The 12026-nt window shown below is 42.1% G+C and overlaps 1 protein-coding gene and 1 long non-coding RNA gene across 2 annotated transcripts in view; both read right to left on the bottom strand.

Moving 5' to 3' along the window:
• LOC133267055 (uncharacterized) overlaps window positions 1-12026 on the bottom strand; it is a 497367-nt gene that overhangs the window by 463586 nt on the left and 21755 nt on the right. The gene's annotated exons all lie outside the window — the stretch shown is intronic.
• PARD6G (par-6 family cell polarity regulator gamma) overlaps window positions 1-12026 on the bottom strand; it is a 61939-nt gene that overhangs the window by 44192 nt on the left and 5721 nt on the right. Inside the window, exon 2 of the mRNA XM_061448946.1 lies at window positions 4991-5213. Within this exon, the coding sequence (XP_061304930.1) occupies window positions 4991-5213 (223 nt within the window). The remainder of the gene's footprint in view (window positions 1-4990; window positions 5214-12026) is intronic.

Raw genomic sequence — 12026 nt, 5'->3', positions numbered from 1 at the left:
ACAAACTACTTCTGGGCATACAGAAATATGCTGCACGGCACAGCAGTTTAAATACATTAGTCACTGCATGCAGTTGAGGAGAAACAGCATCTTCCAATCTGTAATTTAATGTAAATTAAACTAAGCCAAATCCAAAGCCCAACCAGGTGAATGCATATTTTTCTCTGTTGATTTTGGACGAGGCTTTAAGTGAGAACTGATGGTAGACTGCAGCTCTAACCACTCAAGGAGAAAAGCAGTGACTGGTGTTCAACACTGGTTTACTGTTACAGTAATGGACTATAAAAATAAAATTACAAAAGAAGGGTGGTTTTTTTTTTTCCGAAAAGTTTCTGAAGATAGTACTTGATGGCTTTTTACGCACCGCAAGCCTTCCAGACCAGAAAATGCAAAACAATACAGGTATCAGAAGACATCAGCCTTCTCCAGCATCAGGCCTCCTCAATTAACAGCCGCAGTTCATTTGTGGCATTTACTAAATTATTATGTAAGGCCCTGCTCCAGTTAGCTGTAGAAAGGGGTTTAGGGTTATTTGCTGTTAGAATGCTCTTTTGCTTCTTCAGCTTTTTGCCTTTTCTATTCCTGCAAGATGTGCGATATCTGACAAAGATACACAGAAATACAGACACAGCATCTGACACTCCAGCACTTCACCTGTACTCCTAGTAGTAGGACACTCACCATGAAACCATTTAAACCTTTAACTTTATGGGTGAAAAGATAATGAATTTGATCCAGAACCTGCTTTAGGATTCACCAAGTACCCCCATATTCATTAATTTATTGTATTATTATGGAAATTCCTTAAAAGCAATCATAATATAACTGCTGATTCACAGGGAACAGCAGCTGTGCTCACCCAACAGCCACATTCACAATCACAGTCCCTACTGGCATATGTCTTGTCAAGACTGCCCGAGTATTTAAGTAGGTTTGTTATTTCTCCAAACCCCAACTCCTTTAAGTTTTTCTTGAGAACTAGTTTGCTGAGGGATACGTTTTCATCAATATATATATGAGTTTATAGGAACAAGGCCACTTGCTAAAACTCAGGCAAAGCAAGCAGGGCTCCAAAGCCTCAAACCACCATCAGGACACACCTCCAGCTGTGAGTGGGACAAAAGAATAGAGCTTCCCGGAAGAAGAGATCATTTGACCTCAGCCTGGGAACCAGACGTGGTAAGCAGCTTGTTAGGCCTCCTCTGCTACTTGTGGTACAGCAGATCTTCTCTTAATGACCATGCAAAATCTACCCTGAAGAGTGGTAGGATGTGAAGGTCTGGTTGTCAGCAGCCTCCATCACTTCTCTCAGAATCATTAGTCTGGATTTATAGTGGTGTGCTCAGTTAGAATTACAGCCACAACCAATGCTTGCTGTACTTCAGCATCTTGGTCCTGGATCTACCTTTGCCTCCAACAGGTATTAAAGCAAGATTTGGTAATAATATTGTTCCATTTAATCATATAAGAAAAAATGAAATTGGTTGACAGTATGTAATACTAACTCCTTTCAGTTTTTCTGTTGTTTCTGGTTGAATTCAGAGCTTACACTTAAATATTTTTGCAGTATTCAAGAGATTGTCTCTAATGCTGTAGCTTCAGCCAGAACAAACACAGCCTTGAAAAAATGAAGCTCTTCCTTCATGCAAGCCTTGGTTATAGTACAAGAGTTCGGTTATTATGGAGCAAGTAAAACACATCCGTAATTCATTGCATTGTTTTAAGATCTTTGGGACATCCGTCCCTTCCCCAGCAGCAGGCACCTTACATAGAGAGTTCTAGATGTCTAATATTAGTTAGAGCCAAGTGAATAAATTCTTGGGCTCAAAGCTGATACAAATCACTATTGTGCTAATGAAGTCAAACAAGCCACATCGGTTTACAACACAGAACACAACCCATACTTGCAGCCTGGGAAAACAAGTCAAAGGAAAACTGCCTTTTCTTTTTATAGCCTGGCTCTGTAATTAGAATTTCTGTCTGCACTGTAATTTGGTATTGGAAAGAAAAGAAAAGCACCACATATTTTCAGCAGACGGATCAGTATAAGCTATAAAAATTTGTTATAGCTGAGTTTACTCAAACATAACCTGCAAGCATCCCAGAGCCTTCAAGACCTCCAAAGCTATAAACAGTAATTGTTGCAAGAACACTGGATATGACAATCCAGATCCTAAGCAAAAAGGCTGGCTAATAAGCACTGACATTTCCTGCCTGGGAAAGCAACAGCTACTGTGATCCTGAAAAATCTGATGCTCAGAATACCTGAACAAAAATAAGAAAGAGGAATAGAACAGCCATCCCATACCTACACATGAACACGGAGTGCAAGAGGCCAAGCAGCGTGCACGTGGCTTGCCTCTGGGTAAAAGTGAGGGCAGCACTTTTGATCTAAAAAGTGCAAGACTAAGCTCAGATGAAAAACAACTAGGCAAACAAACCAGCAAATTGTTGTTTGACTGCTGTGCAAAGAGTAAGTTACCTATGTTGCCACTCTGGGAGCATAGAGATAAGCAGTTTTAACATGATTGTATAATTTACTTGACAAGAGAAGGGATAACCTAGCTGCAAACCGGGAAAACAGATGACTAATCATGCAGCTGATAAGCAGTTCCCTCTGTTAGAAAGAGACCTGAACTTCAACTATTCAGTCCTTCCATGCTTGCATGCTTTTGCCCAGTTCTCTCAAATCATCACAGCTATACAACACTACAAGAACTTTGGGCAGCCACCTCCCAGGACTTCCCCACTGAAGGGCAATGATCCCTGATCCAACAGACTAGAGAGCCCATGCTCTCAATCTTCAAAGTCACAGAAAAAGACTGTCCTCATATTTTACTAGCACCCCTGTCAGCTTAATTTCCTGCCTCTGAAGTCAGATTTTAGAGTGTGAGCTGAAGCACTGCAGGCACACCACATTTCCCTGGATAGCACAGTGATTTCATGGTGCTGGTTGCCTTGTTCTCTAAGTGCAGGTCTCCAACAGAAGGGCCAGCATTGCTCCATCACACTAGTCTGAAGACAGGGAAAACAGCAGGGGAGCAAAGGAAGAGGAGACAAATAAGATTTCAGTAGCTCCTGCTACTGTTTAAGGGAACAATTTCTAAAGGCTTTTTCTCAGAAAAGAAAATGGACATGATGTTTGGGAGCACCCACAAGTATAATCTCTAATGTTTAACCTCAGGAGTCCCTTATTAAAAGTGCCATTAATCAAGGGGAAAGCCCAGAATTCACTGCTCTGTTCAGCTTTATAAAAGGAGCACAGGAGATTGTGTGTTGGGAAAACTTTCAGGCTTTGCCACACAAGAGGAGGCATGGGCCTATCTTCCATCTTGTATGGGCTTCCTTACTTGTCAGCATGATTCTTTCCACTGAGCAAGAGGTAAAAGAAAAGCATTTTAGAATGCATTTGGCCATTAAGATTACAAGTTATAAACGGCCACAACTAGCATACTTCTGCTGAAGAAGAGGAGGGAGCATTTTTTTACCCACATGTAGTCAAGAGTTTTCTCTCATTTGTTTACTGCTGTGATCAGCATTTTGGTGGCAATCCCCTGTCCCAATAGAGTTAAGGGTACTCAGCAACTTCATCAGTTTGCCCAAGCAGAGACAGACACATTTTGAACAGGACTGATCCAGAGACATGAATAAACTTGACCTGATGCAAGCATGACAAAGTCCTGCAAGCAATTTCTCATGACCTGACCCACCATGAACATTCACAAGCCCTAACAGGCATTACAGGAAGCAGATTTAACAGGACTTGTCATCCACCTTTGCATTTTCTGCACAAAGGGAGAGCTAGCAACCCAAGTCCTTTCCCACAGACATTTCCACTCATCTGATGGACACAAACAAAAACAGACTCCTCTAGATCCTCTTCTTCAGTGCCTCCTTGAGCACTTATTCCCATCTAAAGGAAGGTGGCAGACAACATGCCTGAATGGGCAGGGCCACACAGCCCTGGATGTATCTGACGACACTGAATCTAACCACACACTATACCAGCCCATACCAATGCACAGGCTGGAGCCTCCTGCTAAATCCTTATCAGTAAACACCCACACAGAAGGAAATCCAGGCCAAAAGAGCTACATGACTGCTCAAAGCCTCAGATCATCTCGTTTCTGAATCTGCTACAAGATTTTAATTCCAAGAGCCCTGTGCTATAAATCACTACATGACTGAAAAAAAACATGGAGGTAGTGTTAACACAGTGTTAGGTTCCCATGGGATTTAAGGAGCACTGTGGGGAAGACACCTTGTTATAAAACTCAATCCTCATCTGAAGCAACTGTCAAACACGGTCTCCAAGGAGAAGGTTTCAGATATCCACAAGGCTTCACAAGAACAACACACAAACACTTAAACCTGATGTCATCTTGACATTTAGGCAACTCTTGCTCAAGACGATTCAAAATGGGAAGATTCAACACTCCTCAGTAAGGACAGAGACGAGAATCATCATTTGTCTGTCTGCCAGGTCAACAGTCAAACAAGATCTCATTTGTGACAGATTTGCAATCTCTCTTTTCTTTTAATAACCACACATCTGTGTCCATTCACACCCTACACAGGCATGAATCATTTGGGTATGACACTGACTATCACGACGGATAGGTAAGATTTCTACATGTAAACTACTAGGATCCCCTCCTCCTCCTCAGTTTGCTCAAAACAAGTGGAGCTGGCATGCTGATGTAATGACACAGTACCAGCAGCGCAAGTTACACTCCCCTTGGAAAAGGAACTCATGGTGATTTTCAACATGTCATCCTTCAAACACCTCACAGGCAGCAATGCAGTTCCTCTGCCTGCCCTGAAGTCATGCCATCCTTGCAAATGGTAATGAAGTGCATGACAAGAGTCCTGAGGAGTGAGAGGGCTCCTAGGTCCCTCTTACATCATTTCAGCCTTTAAATGGGGGGCACAAATCCAATCTTCACCTTCCCTCAGAACACCGAGGCACTGAAATGAAACTGCATCTTACCTTGCCTTTGTATAAAAACCCTGAGCAGCGGATGAGCACTTGAAACAGCTTTGAAGAAGTTGTCGTCATTATTAATGGGGAGAAGATCTCCATGCACATCAGCATATCCGATCATCACCTCCAGGTTGGCTATATGATGAATGTGAAGAATTAGCTTGTAGAAATCTTCAAACTTTCCCGGCTTGTAGCGATCCAGGGAGAACCTTCTGAACTCTGCTCCAAACTGCAAGAGAAAACAAACAAAACATCTACTGTCAAATGCCACCACAGACAAACACTCTAGCTGGGCATTTAACATGGTCTGCATCACCTCTCTCTTTCTATGATGAATATTATCACATATTGGTGCTTTCAAATCTGAGGACCCAAAAGTCCATTTGTAGAACATAACCAAGACACCACCCTACTTGACAATAGATACTGTAAAGTGTGTCACCCTAAAAAAGTGTATTTTTTAAATATTAAGTTTCCAATAAATCCTCTAGAGGATAATTGCATTTGTACGATCTAACTTCGAAGCTCCATCATTCATTATCACCTTGGGCACCCACAGAATCATTCTTCTCCAAAGTAGAAGCATTTACTCTACCACTTTCAAAAGAAGCTACTCAGCTATTCAAGCAACCTTATAAAAATTCTTCTCACGTTTCTCATCAATACTACTGGGATCCCAACCACAAGACCTTTAAATAAGTGTGGCATGTGAGCACGCAGCTTGTTATTAGGAAATACACTCATTCTACATGCCCCCTGAATTTCCTGGTAATCCATACAGGAGGAGGAAAGCTCTTATTCCAAGTTAGTTTTCATGGGGTTAGTTTTTGTGTCACTCCACTGGTTTTTATTTTTGAAGCTTTACAGACCACTGAGTGGCTGTTAAAATAATAAAAAAAGTAAAAACTTAAAAAAATTAGAAAAGAGGGCACAACTGAAAGTGTTAAAAATCCATTAAGTTGCTTTAAGCTAATCAGAAAGTGACTGAAAAAAAAAATATTCTAATGGACCTTCTTTCTGACATTAGAAGCCAAACAAGCTATTAAGAACAGGAGGGAGGGAAAAAAACAGATTCTCTATTCAGGCAAATGAACAGTGAAAACAGGCATCTAGTTAAAATAAGGAGCTTAAATCATTTTTCTGCTAGATTTAACTTCATAACTGAAATTGTATAGTACTAGTAAACTACTGTTCATCAACTGAACTTCCCTAACCATGCTAACTCATTCCTGAAAACAAGGAATCACACACACAAATCCAAGGACAAGGAAGGCTGTGACCATGATCTCATGGAAGCTCTCATTTGCAAAGACAGTCAATACCAGGGCAAGAAGCCAAAGACAAAAAACTAACAAGCAGACAAAGGATAAAAAAAAAAAAAAAAAATTTTCTGAACTTTCTGTAGATAAATTCTTTCTCAAAATGAAGAATTACTTGCTTAGAGGTGCTCAGATTTTAAATCAACTATGCACGCAAGCCACTCGTTTGCTAAGACCAACAAAAGTATGAATCATCACCATAATAATCTTCAAGGAAAGAAAAAAAGCCCAACAACCAAAAAACATCAAATCAACCCTACAGGCTTTGGGTGCAAGCATGTTCTCAAATTACTTCCGCAGTTATGAAAATCCCACTCTTCAGCATCAAAGCCTAGTTATGATCATCTGAAAGCCTGTTTAGTCAAATTATGCTGCTTGTTTGTAATATTAACTGCTAGTTCCAGTTTGGATTTCAATTCAGAATGCCCATCCAAATACACAAAAGCTGAACAAACCACAGCTGGTTTCAATGGAGGAGAAACAGTCCTCTTTTGTCCCCCACCCCTGCTCCTCTCCAGAAAAATCCAAGATGCAACTAACTTCTGTTGACACATTTCAAACCCCAAAAAAAGCCTAAGTCTTTTTATTTAAAGGGTATTTTACAGTTTTCTTTTTCCTCAATTCAAATAAGAAGCACCCATCTTCAAGTGTCAAGTTTAACATCTTTACAGTAAAGGTGCAGGAACAAGATCGTTGTAGGCTTTGTTAAGAGTTGCTCCACACACCTGAACAGGAATAAAGGATTCCTTTAGCCAAAAAACACACCAGAGCAGGGCAGTCAGATGTCAATCTCAGTAACCACTTGTTTACTGGACAGACTACTTGTTTAAGACCACTGGCATGCACAGTACTTGCAAGGAAGAAGATGCTATGGGGTCTCATCCCAGCCAGGGCAACACCCATCCCTTCCTACACACCCACCCTGCATGGTCTGCTAGGAAGCACATCAGTCCTGCTCTGCCCAATACACACACACCAAGGCACAGGCCAGCTTCCATGCTGGGGCATCATGCTTAACAGGAAAGTGACATGTGAAATGAGAGAGGAAAGAAGTATGGATGGTTATTTACACTTTGGTATGATCAGTTCAGCTTAAGCTGCCCCATGAGAGGTGGGTAGCTGGTGAAAGGGTCAGCCTCCCATCCTAACCCCTGTGGGCAGACTACACACGATAGTATCAGTGGAGCGTGACACGAGGGTAAACAGTCCACCCACAGGGATGCAATTGCAGACTTGGGGTGTTGAGGTCTGATGCGAACACTGTACAGTCAAATCTACTTGTTCACAGGTTCAGCCTCAGGAAAGCCCAAGTGGGAATTTCCTTCACTTTGGAACAAGACAACAATAAACACAAGCAATTTCACTTGTGATTTTTCCCTTTAAGGCAGGGAGTTAGAAGGTGATTCTGCTGAGAGGAGCAGGGAAGAATCTCCTCAAAAGTGATTTAAGCAGATAGTAAGGATGATGGATTTTTTGTTCAAAGGTTAGTAATACTGAAGTAGTAGTTTAGCTGATTAATTCACTCTGTGCCTATGCACACACATTCAGCAACCACTGTCAGTGGGTCTTTTCGGGGGGGGGGGGGGGGGGGGGGGAATGCTTTGGCTCATTCATCATCTCTAATGAGGCTGATAGAGAGTATCACAGTAATAATAGGTTTTGCAGTACCACACAGCTTGGAGACTGGGTGCTCTGCATTGTATTCGGCCAGGATTTCAAGATAATATCCACTACCTATCTTCCAGAAACTACAGATTCTAAGGGCTTTGCAGACAGTCAAGATGACTATCTGCTTTTCTAAGCTACAAAGTTCATCTCCGGTATATACCTCCACAGAAAGACGCACAAGGGCTAGTGTCTGCCAGCAGAGTCTCTGCTAGAACAATACTGTATTACAGTTTGACAACCAGTAGTTTTAACAAGTAGATTAGTCTTCCATAATGAAGTAAATTATTCTGACCTATTTCTGTAATGCAAGTACTGCATCTACTATTGCAGAAGTCAGAGGACAGGAGGACCCAAAAGAACTTGAAAGAATTTAGTCTGACAGAGCTAATCATGACTGGAAGAAAAAAGAAACTAGAAAGAACTGTACATTTTGTTTCACAAAGAATAAGCTCTGTCCCAGGATCATCCGAAGTATCATCCAGACACTGTACTTGCTGTCTGCAGCTAGATGAGAAAAAGCACCCACCAAAATACTGTACAATAAACAGGAACCCTCAGCAAAACACAGATGCCACGAAAAATTAGCAAAAAGAAGAAAAAAAGCACAGTGTTCTGATCAAACCCAGCTAAAGAAGAAGAAAGTCACTGCCAGCTGACAAAAACTTACACAGGCTGACCAAGAGCAAGCAATGATTTCTTTCTCTGGCTACGGGGACAAGAGGTCAGAGGAGAGGAGGGAGAGGAGGGATTTGAGGTTTGTTTACTTGGAGGGCTGTTATTTTGTGAAATTCAGTGGAAGAGTTATTTACAAGCAAAAAGGACTTTTTTTTCTTAAAATTTAGAGTTTCACAAAGTTTACATAGTCAAAAATGAAGCCCTGTGTTTATGAGGTGCCATCCCTCTAGTTTATTGCTGGCTTTGAGTTCAGGCTATTGTTAATAAGAAAACATCAAAGAGCAACATTTAGCAATAAACATGAATTACGTTAGCCACTTACCTCTCCCATGAAGTAAAAATCAGGAACAGAAAGAAAAACACTGTCATCCTTGCACAGACTCTAATTTCTTGGCCCAAAGTACCTCTGCTCCATCCCAATGAAGAAGCTGGTGGGAAGCATGTTCTGCTCAGCCCCCTGCTATTTCTTCCAAGAAACACTCACAGAACAAGACATCCTCTCTTCTACTTGCCTTTCATAAGAACCCCATCACAGGCATAATTTCACTACCTTCTCCCCCAAACCTTTTCCTGATTGGCATTATGCCATATTCCTACCCTTCCTCCTTGTATGCTCCCCTTTCACTTCCCTCTAAAAGTGCCACCATGCTTTAGTATCTTCAATCCTTAGAATAGTGTGTGTGTGTGTCCCAAAGAAAACAAGTGGTTCCCCTCTTCTTCTTTCTTCTGGGACACAATGCTTCCTGATTCTGCTTTTCAGAACAGCCTTTGAAACCCCTCCAAACCTCTCCAGCAGTCTGTGAATCTCAGTCCATGAAAACAATTTTTTTCTCTTCTGTACCCACTCAGAAGACAAATTCAGATTCTGATTTTAGATTCAGTAACTGAATCACTTGAATCAACTGATTGCCGCTCTGTCCTTTTCCCTAGTGTTCCTAAACACTATTTTGCCTCAATGCCATTCAACTATTTCTTGGTTGGTGACAGTCTGTGAAAACAGCTATCCACAAGAGTAATTTTTCCATCCTGTTCTTCTAAGCTCACCCTCCCTTTCTTTGCTACCACAGCTTCAATAGCTCCTCTCCCATCAGGTCACCTACATAGCTGCTTTGCCCCTACCACATCTCTCAATCAGTACTGCCTCAACTCTTAATATTTAAGCCCACAGTGCTGTTCTTCAAGAAACAATTGTTCACAGTGAAGTCTTTAATATAAATCTTTGCCTTAAGTGGTTGGTCTGTCTTTCCAGAGGCAAATTTCTTCCTTTTTTCTTCCAGTCCCCCACATCTCTGAGTACAAACCAGGGTACAAACCAAGGTCTGTTTTTGCAAAGGATGTAGACCAAGCTGTCCCTGTACTTCCAAGTGAACACCGATCACCACACACCCATCACACCACACAGCTTCAGCACACAGGTCAGGATGCATGCTTACACGGCATGTCACCACCAGTACAAAGGGGAAAGAACATTTGCCACCCAGAGGAATAAAGGACCACTGAATCAGGAAGTCTGATCAACACTGCCAACAGCAGAAAAAACCATGATCCCAGCTTCCTGCAGGAAGACCTGCACCAGTACAGGTCTCCAGCAAGAGCAAATCACATTCTGAACATTTACGAAGAGATACCCACATAGTTACAAGACACCTGTAACCAGTAAGGGCTCTGGCTGGTTGGATGCTTATTTAAGGCCATTTTGGTTTCCACGAGAGGTTTCCCCATGAGCTGAGGGCCAACATCAGCTGCAGAGGAGCAATCAGTACACATGCACAGCCCTGGCGAGACCTGATGGGGGACTGGGAATAGCCACGCAGGGCAGAAGCAGGAGGGATGGCCCCAGGCTCTGGGGCTGCTGCACCACACCCTGACCCAGACACTTCTGCCTCCATTAACCTCAGGAATTTCCAATGGGAACAGGACTACCTCTGCACTGGGAAATTCTGCCTTCACTTAGACAGAGGGAATGTCTCCAAAGATGCATTTCGTCTTTTAAGTACTGGCCCACGTTGTAAAGGCAATTAGAAGCAGGCAAGTAAGCAATCTTTCTTGGTTACTAAAAGCTCAGATTAAGCATGTGCAGTCTCTTTCAAATGGAATGATAAGGGCCTACCAAGGAAAGCATTATTAATTGCACCCCTGAAGAACTCCTTGGAGGGAGCTAGTCCTGCAGCCTGCCAGACAGAGCCTCCACAGGTATTTTAACCTCACACAAGAGACATTCCTTTCTGACTTGGCTGTAAACAACTTTTCAACTTTAAAGAGCACCTCAGAAAATTAAAAGTCCATTCATTGTTCTGTGTCCTTTAAGACTGTTTCAGTGCGGTGAGACTAAAATTCAGAAGACTCCTCACAAAAGACAGACCGGTTGGATGAAGTTCTAAGCAGATTGGAAATTCCCAAATTACTAGTCTGAAAAAGATTACAAAAGCAAAGATGGAAAACCTGGAGGCAGGATCAAGAATAGAAGAGTATGGGAGATGCTGAAACGCAAGGTAGCAGCCCTAGCCTTCCAGTTTACGCATCATACGGATATTGATAAACATTCAGGCAGCACAGTTATATCCAAGCCTGTTACAATACGCTTACTTTGGGAACATTGTTAGAGGAATTATCTTTCCACAACTAGATTTTGACTTTCTGTTAGTTTGTTTTGTTATGAAGGACCTGAGACTGTGAGACTGTAACATGGGCACCCAGATCTTATCCTCTTCCACCCCATAGCTCTATGAAGCCAGGTAGCTCAAAGCACATGTCCTAGACTTCCCTGTATCTCCTACAGGCACACACAGTGCCAGAGTACAGGTCAGGAAAGATGGTGACACCATGCTTGTACTTATTACAGCCATCACCTGAACAGAACTATCACAAAATGACTTTGAGCAACCAACACCTCTCATCTGTGAAGGGCAGCAAGCATGCACAGGACCAACTGCTGTGGCTCAGCTGCTGCATGGCAACTTGTTAAGCTGTAGTCACTTTCTCTCAAGTCACCTAGACATTTAAAGACAGACTTAAGCTTACTCGGTATAACCACTTCAGAAAGTCATCCTACTATGAAAAAAAACAAAGATTTGTTTTAACAGAAGAATCAGGAGTTTAGTAGATGCTATTTAGCACATCAGAATAAATACAATACCTGCTGTCAGAAGCCCAGCAAACTGGGAGGGAAAGGAACAGAGGCAAGATTTCTTAAGAGATTAATGTTTACAGTCTCTTTCTCCTGACAGGTTTTGCAAGAGTCCAAACCATCTCAAGCTGCTATTGCTGTGGCATACTGTGGCATGCTGTGGCATTTGAGAGAGGGAAGCACTGCGGTTTTCTGAGTCCGTGCCACATTTGGTTTGCATATAATCAAATATGTTTTGAAGCTCAAAACCAGA

This window comes from Pezoporus flaviventris, unplaced genomic scaffold (genome assembly GCF_033815535.1).
Source record: "Pezoporus flaviventris isolate CSIRO_AGI_PZ_B2104156 unplaced genomic scaffold, CSIRO_AGI_Pfla_v1 ptg000007l, whole genome shotgun sequence".
NCBI lineage: Eukaryota > Metazoa > Chordata > Aves > Psittaciformes > Psittacidae > Pezoporus > Pezoporus flaviventris.
The sequence above is the reverse complement of the archived record's forward strand: the minus strand, read 5'-3'. Positions and strand labels throughout refer to the sequence as shown.